Here is a 16,209-nt window from a genome sequence, read left to right as displayed (position 1 = left end):
TATAGAAGGTCTGGAGCCACTGTCACCTTGCAAGGGCACAAACAATAAATGACAGAAATAGGGGCAAGCAAAGCTTGGGTCCAGTTGTTCTATATGAATGGAAAGAGCAAAACAAATGACTAGCACAAAGTCCAATCACTATTCCTTTTACAACAAATACAAAGTCTTGCATGGAAAGTCTGCCAAAAGCACTTCATTAAGCAACAACTGTTACTACATGAACCCATCTGTAAAACCAGGACAATAATAGCAACAACCTTAAAAGGTTGTTGTGAAGAATTAAACAATAATATACACAAGTGCTTAGAAGACTGTCTGGCACACAGTGAGCACTCAATAATTTATAGCATCATTATCATTATTGTATCTGGCACATGGTAAGTGCTCAATAAATTACAGTATCATTATCCTTATATCTCAAAACTTGCCTCTTTCCAACTATTCCAACTTATAAATCTCACTGGTACTCTTACTTATGTCAAAGACTGTTTACTCAATACTAAAATTAAAATGAAGTAATTGTAAGAATGTTTTGAGAGAAAAAATTAGTAACACTTCCTTACCTCTTCATATCTGTCAAAAACGGCTCCTTCTTGCAAAAAGGAAGGAACTTCCTTTTGCCAGTTAAATTCATAAGGTTTGGCCATGATTATACTCAAGACCTAAAAATGAAAAAGAATATCTCATTAGCATACAAAATTTAAAAACAAGTAAAGATCAAAGGTTAATCACTTTATATGTTTGTGAAAGCTTTTCTTCATACACACAGAATAAGCCCATAAAATGTCTCTTTTTCCTTCTTTATTTCATCTGATTCCATCTTCCCTCCTTCTTGTCTCAAAACCTGAGGAAATATGGTTGACGCTTGAATAACATGGGTTTCAACTGGATGCATCCACTTATACAAGAATTTTTTTAAATAAATTATAGCATAGTACTTAAACATATTTTCTCTAAAGATTTTCTTAACATTTTCTTTTCTCTAGCTTACATTATTGTAGGAATACAGTATATACCACATATAACATACAAAATACGTGTTAACCAATTGTTTATGTTATTGGTAAGGCTTCTGGTCAATGGTAGGCCATCAGTAGTTAAGTTTTGGTGGAGTCAAAAGTTATGTATGAAGTTTTGACCACGTGGAGAGCTGGAGCCCCTAACCCCTATGTTGTTCAAGGGTCAACTGTGATATCAACAAAGAGGTGATCAACCAGAGGTGATCATTTGGGAAGCTTCCCCTCCCTCTTCACATCATATAAAATAATAAGATACATATTTTAATCAGATGGCATCAGATAAAAGAAAGAAATCATGAACCTGACCCTATTTATAGGAGAGGCCTGTTGAAAAGGGGTGGGTGGTTACACAAGCCTACACTATGAGCCTGAAGGTGGATGCATAGACAGGAGTTGATGCCTGGTGATGGGTCGCAGAATAAAGGAGGAAGAGCTGGAATTTTTTATTGCTCTTGGTTCTCACAATAACCCTTTCATCCCTTCCTCACTTGGGCCAATGAGGGGACTACAGAATGTCTGCTTTGTAGCACAGGCAGCATGTATGACGTTGAAAGAGAATGTAGGCACTCTTCAGGGTGGCTGCCTGCACTCAGGAAAAAGTGAGTGCTCCTTCTACCTATGCTTCTTAGCATCAGGCACCATCCTGTACCTGTACTAGCTGCGAGCAGGACATCTTAAATGAAATGTCAGCATCCAACCAAGAATCACCAAATATTTAAGCAATGCCAAGAACATGGAGGACTGACACCAAACATAATAAATAGAACTTACACCCAAAAAAATAGAGCTAACCGAACAGACAGAACCTGACTTTGACTTAAGCACGGCTAAGTGTGGAAGGAAAAAGTGCATTCAGTTCCAAAAACATAATTAACTTAATATTCTAGTAATTTCAAAAAAGATTGTTGAAATCAAACTCTGAACAGGTGAGCCTGAATTATAAAGAGAACTCAGATGAAGTGGTGAGCCAAGGGATTCTCATAGAACTCAACACAAAAAGAAAGCACAATGGAAAAATTTAGAGAGGTGGAAAATGAAAACCAAAGGTTGACCACCCACCCAGCAGAACAAATTCTTCTATTACAAGGAAAGAAAGCCAGTAGAAGGATGGGATTAATCACAGCAAAAGTGGAAGAACACTTCTAAAATCTGAGTATCTACGTGTTCAGTTTTGAGTCCTCAATGTGAATATCTGAGTCCTCAATTGAAAAAAATCCACTGATGCAAGAAGTAGAAATGGTGGGGTTGGTGGGGGGGGGGGGTAAGATACACACACCTAGACATACCTTTGGGTGACAAGGAGAACAAAAAACACGAAGTTCCAGAGATGACTGATAAGTAGACAGCAATCGGGCATGTGGTCTGCAGTATTATAAACTCAAAAGGTCTGAGGGACAAGAATTTGGGATTAAAATTCGGTATCCATTCAAATAAAAGCTTAATTTTTAAGAGAAAATGAAGATATTTATGGACATGCAAGGTATCAGAAAGATTTAATGACCTACTCTGAAAGATTTGGGATATTTATTGTCCTCTGTCAAGAAGAAAAATAAATGTAGAGAAGGGATATGGGAAGTAATAGAGAAAAAGAAGAAAAAAAGAGCAAGCTTACTCTTAAGTTTTACTTACTATAAAAAAGAAATGTAAAGAAATTATCATAATCTAGCTTCCAAATTCCTGATTATATCAGCATAGAGGTTGAAGCAGCTGACGTGGTCAGAAGGCAGGAAGAATGGACCAAAGGGAGGTAAACCATTTTAGGAGTGGCGTGTAAGTATGTAAGAATCTATACGTTGGCAGAAAAATAGAAGTTTAAGAATTTTTCTGTAAGAAATTAAAAATGGAAAGTAAAACTTGCACATTATTAGAGGGGAAAATAGAACAAAGAAACAGGAGTCCCCTTTAAAAAGAAAATAAGTGGGAAGGAGAGAGAAAAAAGAACACATTATAAATAGAAAACATGGGGTGCCTGGGTGGTTCAGTCAGCTTAGGTCATGATCTCGCAGTTTGGGGGTTCGAGCCCCACATCGGGCTCTGTGCTGACAGCTCAGAGCCTGGAGCCTGCTTCGGATTATGTATCTCCCTCTCTCTGCCCTTCCCCCAGTCACGTTCTGTCTCTCTGCCTCAAAAATAAATAAAATTAAAAAATAATACAATAAATGGAAAACACAAAATAAAATGACAACATATCTCTAACTATAATACATATGAATTGGCTAACTTCACTTACCAAAAAAAAAAAAAAAAAAAAAAAAAGAGGCTTTTACATTAGGTAGCATTATGGCTGTTTACCAGAAATATTTACAAAATAAAAACGATATAGGAAGCTCAAAAATGAAGGGATGAAAAAAATTGATCTCACAGGTACATGCTCAGAAGGAAAGAAAGCAGGTATCACAGGAACGTATCAGACAAAATAGATTCAGGGAAAACAAGAGACCCTGATAAATCATATTGAGAAAAGGGATGATCAAAATTATTGAAGTCATTAACATTAAAGCATGTGACTACACAGCATCAGAACATATACTGAAAAATTGGTAAAATACAGAGAAATTTGGCAAAGTCACAAACACATTAGGAGACCATGATTCTCAGAAATTAATGGAACAAAACAAAAATGCAAGAATATTGAGGATTTGAATATTACACTTATTAGTTTAACCAAAACAATTTAAAAAAAAATTTTAACGTTTTTATTTATTTTTGAGACAGAGAGAGACAGAGCATGAGCAGGGGAGGAGCAGAGAGAGAGGGAGGGAGACACAGAATCTGAAGCAGGCTCCAGACTCTGAGCTGTCAGCACAGAGCCCCATGCAGGGCTCAAACTCACAGACTATGAGATCATGACCTGAGCTGAAGTCGGAAGCCCAACTGACTGAGCCACACAGGTGCCCCCAAACGAAAACAATTTAGATGACTTAACATATTTTAAATATGATACTCAGTTTAGATATAACCTTCCCTCTTTATATATACATATGAAATATATAACATTGAGTCCTCAATATATAACATGTAATTATTATATAGTATTATTATCTATGTTCTTCACTTACTTTTTATATTGCAGCTACTCCCCACACATATAAAAATCTCAAAATTGAATCTTAATTGGGCCAGAGGAAACCTCAGCATTTTTCAAAAGGCAGACGTTAAGGTGGGCATGCTCACTAGCCACAACTAGGCCACAACTTACAAATTAATGAATGCATAAAATCTATACACATACAAATTAAACACAAACTTACACAGACTTCTAAATAATTGAGTTAAGCGGAAAAGTCAAAGCAGAAATTACACCTTTCTTAAAAATGAAAGGTGGGAGCATTACACGTCAAAATCTAGGGATGTCATATGTAGCCAAAAATAATTTTAAAATGATCAGTAAAAGTTAATTGCTTTCTGCAGTGCCTGGGTCATTCAGTTGGTTAAGCCTCCAACTCTTGATCTCGGCTCAGGTCATGATGTCATGGTTCATGTTCATGAATTTGAGCCCCATGGTGGGCTAGGTACTATCAATGTGGAGCCTGGTTGGGATTTTCTCTCTCTCCCCCTCCCCCACCCGTGCTTGCGCTTTCAAAATAAACTTTATAAAAAGTTAATTGCTTTCTGAATAGTCATATATTAGGTAAACATTTGGCAAGTGTTGGGGCAAGTGTCGGGGAGAGAGAAGTATGGGTGAAGAAAGAGAATGAGGAAGAAGTATAAATTCACAATGTTCATGATAACAAGGAGGTATAATTACAAAGAGGATAGAAAACACTAATACTACGTATACCTTTAACCCAGATATCTGAAAACCTATATAAAGTGGATGGGTTTTTCAAAGTTAAAATAAAGTCGACCCAAAAAAGAATAAACTGAACAGTGACCTTGGAAAACTGAAAAACATAAAAGATTAGACCCAGATAGGTTTACAGATGAGTTCTATCAAATTTTCAAGGAAAAGGCAAATCCCACATACCTACCACTCTCCCAGGACATAGAAAAAAAGTAAATTACTACCTGACTCATTTCACAAGTCCATGATCAGGTCCTGACAATGACACCATAAGGTTAACAAAACACCAACCAACCTTAGAGTTCAATTCTCACAGAGAAAAAATTCTAAAATATGAATAGATCTATCCCAGAATGTTGCTAAATGAAGAATTTGGGATATTTCATCACTGAAAGCAGATCAATGTGATTCACTAGCTAAAGAGATTAAGGAGAGAAGTCTGGTACGTGCATATCTTAGCATACCTTGCAAGCTGAAATCAACCTGAGTGTGAAAGGTCTCTAACACATACCATTCAATAAAAAATAGCAAGTCCCAGAATGATATGAAATATGAACAGTGTGATACCATTTACCTAAATCCACAACTACAGAAGGATATGAACAGTGTAATACCACCTACGTAAATACACACAAGACAAACCCATATATTTCTCTACGTACGTATTTGTGTATATAAATAAATAATTAAAAAATCTGGAGATTATGACTCTACCTACTTCTGGGAAGGACATAAATACTGGGGCTGAAAATCAAGGTATCTTTAGTATGATCTCTGTGGTGGACATTTTTATTATAGGAATATATTCCTGCATTTATTTGCCGCTTGCGTAAATAAGAATGCAAATTTCAAAAAAGGAAAACAAAAAAAAGCCCACATATAGGCAGATGCAGTTATTCTTTAGTCCCAAACAATTTAAAGCAGAAGAAAGAACAACATAGTAGGTCATGTTTCGAGGTAGCTTCCTCACAATGGCAATCGTTGCTGTTTGGAGGAGGAACAATTCCATTAGTCATTAGTGACCAGGCTAAAAGCTGTTGAAAGCATGAAGGTCATGCTAACCAGCCCAGCTGAGGTAGGTAGCAGCCCTCCATTAATTAGCACCAAGGCTTCCCATGTAAATAAAGTCACGAAGATGAGCCAGGCAGCAGACAATGGGAGAAGGCAGAGATGCTTTGTCAGGTCCATGACTCTGTCTGCCCCAAAATGACTGTAATTGGGTCTCTCTTCCTACTTCTCTCAGTTCCTATCAGTTTGTCTTTTCTCTGTGTCTTCCATGTCTATTTCCCAGTGTCTGTATTGGGGATGGACGGACACACACACACACACACACACACACACACACACACACACAGAGCCCCTTCACTCGAGGTGGCTTAGAAGCAACCTTCTGGTACAGTGATGTGCATTCATGCTTTCTATGCCATAAAACAGATCTGCAGAGCAATATAGACCTGCAGATGCCCCTCAGGCTATCATGGATGTGTTATTCAGGGATCTATAACAAGAATAATCTGTAACAAGAATAATCAACAAGATAATCAAGGGAACTAAACAATAGCATTAAAGAAAGATGAAAAAACAACATGATGGTGGTAAACCAGACTTCAGAAATCAGTGGCAAAACACTCCCCTTTGCGAAATTTTAGGCGCTCCATCATCTTTTCACTCCTGCCAACCATCTCTTTTAATATTTCCCTTCGGTTTTATTTTAAAGAAAATAGTAATGAGAGGCTTCTGATATAAAATGCTCATATCCAAAATGAAAAGAAAGCTTCTATCAGCTTTCGTCACCTTTCATTGGTTTAACTGGTTCTCCAAGGATCTCTTCAGTGAAAGGGCACACAATGCAGTCCTCAGTACAGGATGTTTCTCAGATTTCATTACTGTCTTTACCACTAAAATATTCATCTCTACCTTCGTTACCAACTTCATCAGAATGGACTCATTATGTGAAGGACTTGAGCGGGGGCTGATGGAAAGAGGGCACTTTAGCCTTTATCTCTCAAGAGATCTGCAGTGGTGTTGGTAGCTCATTTCACCGCTTACTTTTTCAGAGCTCTGGGGTTCTGAACAAGGTAAGAGGCATTCTCACAAAATGACACTGAAGTACCCTGAATCTTCCCAACCTCAAACTGGCAGGCAGGGGCTGTACTTTACACTGCCTCTGAAATACTTCATTGGGCTCGGCATTAGGGGCAGTGAGCGGCTGGCTTATTTTATGTAGATGGTACAACTCTGACCTACAGATTCAAAAAGTGGGCCAAGCCTTTAACAGCAGTTTGATACAGGTAATTGATTTTAAAATGGGAACAAATGAAGGTACATGTTGCAGTCCAGCCAACTCCAGAGAAAGTTAAAAGGACAGTTACTTGTTTTAAAAGGCAAGGGGAGGTAATGGCCACTCTATAATGATGTCCTTTTTGAAACCATCTCAAAGCTCCACCTACCAGCTAACTGATAAAACAGAAATGCTTTCCCTTTGCCGTGCCAAAGCCTCCTCTTCTCCCATTCTCTGGCTTGCCATCTAAGGCCTCACAAGATACTTCAAGGTTCAGTTGCCTCCTCCACCCCCCTAGAGCACCACATCTCCATACACTGCTCCCAGGAAAGGTCCTCCTTCTCCTTGAGGGACACAGGAAGTAAAGGAGAATTTACACAAAGAATGGATATATAACTGGGCACCTTTTCCAGAGTAAACACTGGAGTGAGCAGCTACTGGAAGGAGGCCAGTGGGCTTTTAAACAGTCTCATTGTTTCTCAATTCTTATGCAACTGGAAAAGATTAGCTATTGCACTGGCTGCAAAGGAAAAGCTCCCTGGACCGTGGAGGGGACAAGAAAGGAGGGGAGTCCTCGAAGGCCTTGCTTCATAGCAAGTGGTAAAAAGCTCCTTCTAAAGAAGATGATGAGAAACTGAAAGCGTCAGTATGAGGCCAACAAGGGAGCTCAGGCAGGCTATTGGGGACCAAAATATTCAAGTTAGACATGTGCATTTCACATGGAGATGACCCTCCATCCATTCAGGTGACAAGAACTAAGGAAGAACAGCTCTATTTGTTGGCCTACTCCTCCCTGAATCTTTAAATCTGTTCTCTTGTCTCCCTGGCCGGACCTACAGGGTAGTCTTCAAGCCTTATGAGACCTCACCTATCCCAGATATGCTGGATCGATTATGAAGTCAACTCTGCCCATCCCCCACCCCCTCCCCAGACAGTTGGGTCAAAATTTTGGTAAAGAGTTTTTTGTTTCTGGACATATGCCAACAGAGGGAAGTACGTGAAATCAGGTTTATTTAAGGTCCTGGGTATGGCAGGCTGAATAATGGCCCCCCAAAGATACCCAATACCCTAACCTCTGAAATTTGAGTGTTTCCTTACATGGCAAAAAAGGACTTTGTAGATGTGATTAAGTTAAGGATCTTGAGATGGGGAAATTATCTTGGATCACCCAAGTGGGCCCTAAATGCAATCTTAAGTGTCCTCATAAAAGGGAGGAAGAGGGAGATTTAACACACAGAAGATGAAGCAATGTGACCACAAAGGCAAAGACTGGAGAGATGCCACCACAAGCCAAGGAGTGTTGAAGGAAGAAGTCTCAACAGGAAGTTGAAAGGGTCAAGGGATGGATTCCCCCTTTTGCCTGGAGAAAGATGGTCCTGTAAACACCTTCATTTCAGATTTCTGGCCTCCACAGCTGTGAGAGAATAAATTTCTGTTGTTTTCAATCACAAGTCTGTGGTAATTTTTTGAAGCAATCCAAGGAAAGGAATAAAGATATTTCTACAGACATCTTTCCCAGGATCCAATGGTTTTTTAACAAATTTGCACCTCCGCAATAAATACAAACTTGAAATAAACCTTGCAGCTTCCCCCAAAGCAATCAAGTCAGTCTCCATTTTTTTGTTTCTATTTGTGAACAAATGAATTCATTGCTTCAACAATGAATCACTTGCTTTCACATAACATACAGCTCTCAAACAAAAATGCACCATGGCTCAGATATGAACTTCCTGAAGTATAACTTTTACCTTTAACCTTATGGCAAAAATATTCTATTAAGAATTGGTTGCTTCCCTATCCAACCATACAAATCTCACTAAACCAAATAACCCATGACCTTAAGTGACCCCACGATCAGAACAACTAAAGCTGCTTTCCAGAACATGGAGGGTTAGGATAAAATTTCCACTGACGTAAAGTCAATTAGTGACTATCAAGCACATGTCAATGTCTTGCTCTTCAATCTTTAAATAAGATATCCTTATATTTCTAAAAACAGATGGACAGCTATATCAGATCACCCAGAGCTTTTGTTCTTTATTTTTTTATTAAAATTTTTCAATGTTTATTTCTTGAGAGAAAGAGAGACACAGTGTGAGTGGAGGAGGGGCAGAGAGAGAGGGAGGCACAGAATCTGAAGCAGGCTACAGGCTCTGAGCTGTCAGCACAGAGCCCAATACGGGGCTGGAACACACGAACTGTGAGATCATGACCTGAGCCAAAGTCAGACACTTAACTGACTGACCGACCTAATCACCCAGAGTTTTTGAATAAATGGCTTTCCTCAAAATGAGAATCTGACACTGATATATTGCATCATTAATGTCAATTTTCCCCTTTTGCTAAAAATACCTCCGTTTTCATCAAGCCATTAGGTAGCATTTTCAAAAAGCATGTAAAGGCTGCAGGATTAAGAAAATGATAATAGGCAATGCTGTTGAGGGTTGGGGGTAAAGGCATTCTTGATAGTTTGCTGAAAAACTATTTTGCAATCCATTTCTATAGGCTTGAAATGTCCATACTCTTTGATCTAGTAATCCTACCAGTAAGATTTATCCTACATAAATGCATACAAAATCCATGCACAAAGATACTATGATGCTGCTAGTGGCAGATAGTTTCTTTATATAAGTATCACTAAGCAATTGGTTAAATACACTACAGTATTTCAATATTCTGTACTCATTAAAAATAATGCTTCGAATGAATAGTTGTTTGCTGAACAACAGCAAGTTTAGTAGAGTTTCTAAAAACAGTCACAACTCAAACAAATATAAATGCTCTCAACATATTATTAAGGAGGTAAAAAAGCTGGTTACAAAATTGTATCCAATAATGATCCCAATTTTTATGTGTTATATACAGCTTACACACACACACACATTTTTTAACAAGAGAAAAAGATTAGCAAAACATATACAAAACACAAATAGTAGTTATGTCTCAGTGATAGAAGTTTAGGTGATATTTTAATACTTCCTGTGTTTTAAAATACTTATAGTGACTATAAATTTTTGTATTCAGGAAAAAAATGTTTGCTAAAGAAAAAAAAAAAGACATTAAATGTCTTTTCTTCATATAGATCCATGTTTTCCACCCGAATTCCTGGTAAGAACCAAGAGCAGGAAGAAACTAATAAATAAAACTGTGAAGTGTTCTTTTCGACATTTAAAACCTTGACTGTACATTGGGAGCCTTCACACACACCAATTATGACCGGTTCTTAGGAAGGAGTTACTTAGTAATACTGATTAAAACTTGGGTATTATGTCTAAAATTTCTACTCTACTTATCTTTGGAAGTGAAACAGATTATGGTTATGCTGGATTTAGTCTTTAATGAACTCTGAACTATAAAAATAAAAACATAAGGCCATTGCCATAAATCTACAAAATTTATCATAAATATATAATAAATTGGTTTATCGATAAAGTGCCACCTGATTCAAAATAATTCCTGGAGTTTATAAAACACACAAACTGAATAGAAATAAAATGAGAACAGCAAACATCTGGTCTTTGTCTCTATTTCCCCCTGCTCAACATTAATCATAAAAGACAAACATAACTTTCTTAAAATTAATAATTATAAAATAGATTAATAAAAAATATTAAGATGAATTTACTTTATGTTTTTTATTTTAGAGAGAGAGAGTACAAGTTGAGGAGAGGGGCAGAGGTGGTAGAGACAGAGAGAGAAAATCTTAAGCAGGCTCCACACTCAGTCAGCACAGAGCCTAACAGGGGGCTCAATCCCCTGAACTGTAAGATCTCGATCTGAGCCAATATCAAGAGTCAGACGTTCAACTGACTGAGCCACCCAGGCACCCCAAAAATGAACTGCCTTTATAAATGTATTAGGTGATATTTATAATATTATATGCATCTTTATTTTTAAGAATTTTATAAAAAATCTAGAAGATGCTTGTTTATCTGGGGTATTTAAGAGTGGCTTAATTTGAATATAATGAATAATTGCTAACATATAATTCAGTCTGTAATGACCAATTTTCAAATAAATCAGCATATGATGAAGTATATAGTTTTCCAAGAAAAGAACTGGTTTCAAAAGACTGTTTGGATATTGGTTGCTTGCCTACAACAATTTCCTTGAAAATGACATCTGAGTTCATGTGCCAGCCTCCCAAGAGCCCTTGAATAGGGTGAGTGTTCAAACTGTATTAAAAGTAGTTGTCTATGACTGGGGTTCTCTGACCTGTTGATGCCTTGCTACTCACCTCTTTCCACACAGTTAATTCCCATTGAAGGGCTCAACTTTAGGGAGCCCTTTATAGACGCCCATCTTTAGGGAGCAACCTTGTGGGGAAAAGGACTCAGTGGCAGAAGCTAAGAGCTCTAGGGACTGTGGTTCCTATTTCTAAATGTTTAGGGAGTCCCTGGCTTACTAGTATTTTGATCTTTCAGAAGAAAAGATATAATTTGCAGATTAATGATATTTATTTACAGTTGAATCATAGACATGGCTTCTAAAAAAGAAATTTTTGTTTGATAAGAAAAATAAATCACCTTCTATAATATGAAAATATGTAGTGTGTGGTAGGAACCTGGGATAAGGAATATATAAATTAACTTCAAATCTGTTTTAGCAAGACTTTTCTTTTATACATGCTGTAAAAATTCTGCGAAGTAAAGGCATTTTATTTCTTTTGTGCCTCTGAAATAGAGTACCTGTTTTTAATGACTAAGGGGTTATAGCAAACAGCAAAAGTTTTTTTTTTTTTTATTACTACTGAGTATGTAAGATAAACAGAATTAACCTAATCAGCCCCGAGAATTATAGCAGTCCCAAGAAATAAAATAATTAGGCAAATGTGAAATACTTATAAACAAGGACTGGGCTTTTTTCCCCCTTGCTTTCTCACAAGTGAAAGAATGCGTCTCTCTTTTTAAGACCAGAACTAACAGAATATATGGTGGTGTAGAGAGTTTACCCTTACGGCCTCTCCCTTAGTAGCAGGTATTAGTCACACGCAACAATGTTCCAAAAGAGTTCAGCCCTCCTCACTCCTACAATAAGGGCCCTGATAAGGTCTGAGGAATAGAAAACAAACAAACAAACAAAAAAAAAATGGCAATATGATAGAATAAGTATTCTAGGTACGTTTAGATGGAGCTCAAACATAAATTCTACAAACAACAGTCTCTCTTGGATCTTATTCATGGTGTTCTTGATTGTGCAGCTAAGATAGCAGTCTATAGTTTTGTGCTTCCAGTCCAGGGGCTCCAGGGAGGGAACTAGGAGAATGGGGGTTTGGATTGACCTTTCCCTCAGGCTTAGTTTCTTCTTAACTAGAACACTCTTTAAACTACTGATGATAATATCTGGATAGGCAAGGTGGGGACTCAAGTCTCTTGGGGACTAAGGCAGGAGCATAGTGAAAAGACCAGAGAAGGCTTAGGTCACATGGACTTGCCTTAGATCAGTGGTTCTCAAAGTGTGGTACCCAGTCAGTAAACATCGTCTGGGAATTTATTAGAATGCAAAATCTCAGGCCCCACCCAGACTTCTGAATTGGAAAATCTGGGGTGGGGTCCAAAAATCCATGCTGTGTCCAGCAGGCCAGGTCAGGTAAAGTTTGAGAACAACTGCCTTATATCAAGTCTTCACCAAAAGGAAAAAGGTGAAGAAAGAAAGAGAAAAGGAGAAAACAGGATCTTTTGATCTTAATCTATGGCCCAGACTAGCTCACTGAGAAAAAGACCTGCTAGGCATTTGGGAATGAAGCTCAGGTAAGAAATAAAGACAGTCTATTTTCCTAGGATGCACACTTCTCTTCAGAAGGCCTTGCAAATCAAGGATATGGAAATTCTGGGTCCCGGTACTCACATTCCCACCAAGATCAAGAGTAGATACCAAGCTGGCCTTAAGTAAATGGGTAATTTCTACAACCATTTCTTTCAAGCTTCATCCTTAAGGGTTAAGTCTCAAGAAACCAGTTCAGGGTGACAGGTGGCGTGAAGAAAGCAAACAAAGGGTGACATAACCCAAAACTCAACTATTTATTTAATTTACAATGTAGATTTATTTAACCTACAGCTATTTATTTAATCTACAACAGAGACAGTGAAGCCACCTACCAAATAACTTTAAATATTTCCTTCTTCTGGCCCAAACTTTTATGGTCCCTGATAACTACAAACTATAAGTGCTAGTATTTCTCTTAAAAACTTAGAAAAAATATTGGGGAAATAAAGGTTCACCCAGAAAACTCAATCTTTAAGAAGCTGCAATGAACAAAACTGCTGAGGAGAAAGATCACATTGAAACATGAGGGTTCTAGGGATGCCTGGGTGGCTTAGTCAGTTAAGTGTCCAACTCTGGATCTCAGCTCAAGTCTCAATCTCAGGGTCATGAGTTCGAACCCCATGTTAGGCTCCACGCTGGGTGTGAAGCCTACTTAAAAAAACAAAAAAACAAAACAGAAAACAACCAAGAACAACAACAACAAAACAACACAACTTGAGGATTCTAGAATAAACATGCCTGTAGCTGCACTGAAAAGCAGGGTCATTTCAAAAAACTCAAAAAGTATTAGTTTGCCACTTACATTCTTCACTGGATTTATGAGACTTAACTCATTGCCCCAAATATACTGAGCCCTTTGCATCTTTCTCTTCCCTTTCCATGGCTGAACCTCATTTTTTATGTTTATTTGTTTATTTTGAGAGAATGGGTGAGCAAGAGGAGATGCGTAGAGGAGAGAGCTCCCAAACAAACCTAAAAACAACCAAGGCCAAGGCCAATAAAGTCTTTTCCTGTTACCCAAATGCACATGTCAGTACCATTTTTGTGTGCACCTGCCCTTTTCTCCAAGATCCTGAAATTCTGTTCCCAGGCTCCTGTTCCCAACTCATACCCTGCTCTCCCCCTGACCCCCCATTGGTGCCCAATTGGAACTCAGTCTGTAGAATGAGTTTCCGTTCTTCACCTGGTTCTGCAGCTGGTTGAGCCTATGAATCACTTCTTGGCTGACTGTACATCCTAACCTCACCTCTGCTGGGTCCCATCCTTAAGCTCTGACCTCTGAGGTCAGCTTGAGGACGGCTCAGATTGGCACCTGGGTCCTCAAAGGTGGGGACGCACCCTAGACATGTTCTCAGGGGGTATGTTGTTTTCTTTTCCACAGAGCTTGTCTCTTTAGAGGAAACCCTACCCCACTGCTCATAAGGTCCTTCTCTCTCTTATGCCCAGTCCTCCATACTTTGCCCTTCATTTGCCCTTGGACTGGCTCTGCCATAATTACTAGGCAAAGCATCACCGATATGAATCATACATGTCAAGAGAAAAAAAAAAGCTCTCTTTAGAGGTTTCACCTTGCCTTGATTATCTGAGTGTTTCAAAGGAAAGATTTTTATTTTATCCTTGCTTGAATAATCTATCTGAATGTTGCCTCAGGCAGGTGTATGGGATAAGTCTGAGGACTGCAAGACAGGACTTCACAAAAACAGGGCGACTGCTTTGGACTAGGAGCAGGTGCCAATTCAAGGGCTTGAGAAATCCTTTATTTTAAAAACTATTTTCCTATTAAAATAAACACACAGAGACAACGAGCTCTTAAATTTAATCAAGATTCCTGATATTTAAGTGTTCTCCAAGCAAATTTATAAATAGGCCTTTGCTATTATTACACAGGAGTCAGAAGAAGAGGATAAAGCCTAGGACTGCATATATTGGAGCGGAGTCCAGACCATAAAAGGAGAAAATATGTTTCCTTAGGTTTTGAGCTAAAAGGTATCCAAATTTAACAGCTTTTATAATATTCACACACACAGAGGTACTACCCGACTTGAAAATAACCTGTGGTCAAAGAGATTTAATCCAAATAAACTCAAATCTCACACAAATTCAATGACCTCCTTACTTACATGTTCAAAACTGTTCCATCTCCACTCTTCAAATGCTTAAACTAAGGACAGAGATGAAACTCCTAGAGATAGTGAGAAAAACAGTTACTTGGAATTTAAGGTTTTAGAAGGTTGATTTTTTTTCTATTTGTGCAAATTCTTTCAAAGACCCACAAACCTTTCTTCTTTGTTTTTTATGCAATTTTTATATAAGAAGTCTGAAAGGAAAAGGAAGCAAAAATCTCTAATCTCAGTTCATTTGTAAGAGAACGGTCATATTTTCAGGATTTTGGTTTCCTTTTTTCCAGATGTGGTGTCATAATTACCCATGATCTCCAACGAGGCAGAAAACTTACCGTGTGTTGGTTTCTGTAAGTGAGAGGGCACATAGAAACTACTATTCCTCAGGGGCACTCAGGTGGCTCAGTCGGTAGATCATGCCACTCTTGATCTCAGGATCGTGAGTTCGAGCCCCACATTGGATGTCAAGCTTACTTAGAAAAACAAAAAAATACAAAAAACCAAACTACGTGTACGTATTAGAACATACACTGTCTTTGGCTTTGTCTGATAGGTCAGCAGGGATTGAACGCTTCATGTTTCACTGCCATTCACCAGCACCAACGTTCACACCACTTGAAACAGGTCTTCTAATAGGTCTTCTAATTAGTATGATCCAAATTTTATGGTTAAGTAATTTGGCCACACCCGAAAAACTGGGTCTGACTTGAATTATAGATTTCATTACTTCCACAATCAATATTAAATTAATAGCACCTGTATGGCCTGTGGGTCTAGAAAGAGCAGGGTGGTCAGACATGGATGACCTGAATTCCAGTCCCTTCTCTGCCCCAACTAGCTGCGTGTCCTTGAGGAAGCCCCTAAGCTCTCAGAGCCTTCATTTCCTTGCCTGTAAGGAGACTCAAACAGTCTCAGGGGCTGAAGCAGTCATTTTTCTGAACCCTTCTAGCTCCAGTTGGTTTGATTAAACATTACGTGGGCTTCAAATAAATGTAGATGTTATTTAAAAGCCCTGTATGTCCTCCTGAAATAGATTTTATTTCCCAAAATTAAAGCCACATTCAAATGGCTCCAAATAAGATTAAAAACAATGTATTACTATTGTATATTGAAGAGCAACTGACAAGGTAATGACACGGTGACATTTCTAGAACAGCTCTTCAGTAGCAAAGCAGACTTTAAAGATGCCAAATGCTTGCCCAATTCTGGTAAGGTCAACGGCCTTCAAATAATTGTTCC

The 16,209-nt window shown here is 38.2% G+C and overlaps 1 protein-coding gene across 6 annotated transcripts in view; it reads right to left on the bottom strand.

The window, feature by feature from the left end:
- Nucleotides 1-16,209, bottom strand: part of PLCB4 (phospholipase C beta 4) — a 424,450-nt gene that overhangs the window by 168,735 nt on the left and 239,506 nt on the right. For 4 of the 6 annotated variants that reach the window (XM_030310086.1, XM_030310085.1, XM_030310090.1 and 1 more), the window contains one exon: nt 564-662. In XM_030310086.1, the coding sequence (XP_030165946.1) occupies nt 564-647 (84 nt within the window). In that variant the 5' untranslated portion in view covers nt 648-662. Of the gene's footprint in view, nt 1-563; nt 663-2,305; nt 2,407-14,970; nt 15,033-16,209 lie in introns of all 6 variants that reach the window. The other 2 variants (XM_030310087.1, XM_030310089.1) reach the window with 2 other exon arrangements.

The sequence above is a fragment of the Lynx canadensis genome, chromosome A3, assembly GCF_007474595.2.
Source record: "Lynx canadensis isolate LIC74 chromosome A3, mLynCan4.pri.v2, whole genome shotgun sequence".
In the NCBI taxonomy this organism is placed as follows: domain Eukaryota; kingdom Metazoa; phylum Chordata; class Mammalia; order Carnivora; family Felidae; genus Lynx; species Lynx canadensis.
This window is presented reverse-complemented; position numbering and strand designations above follow the sequence as displayed.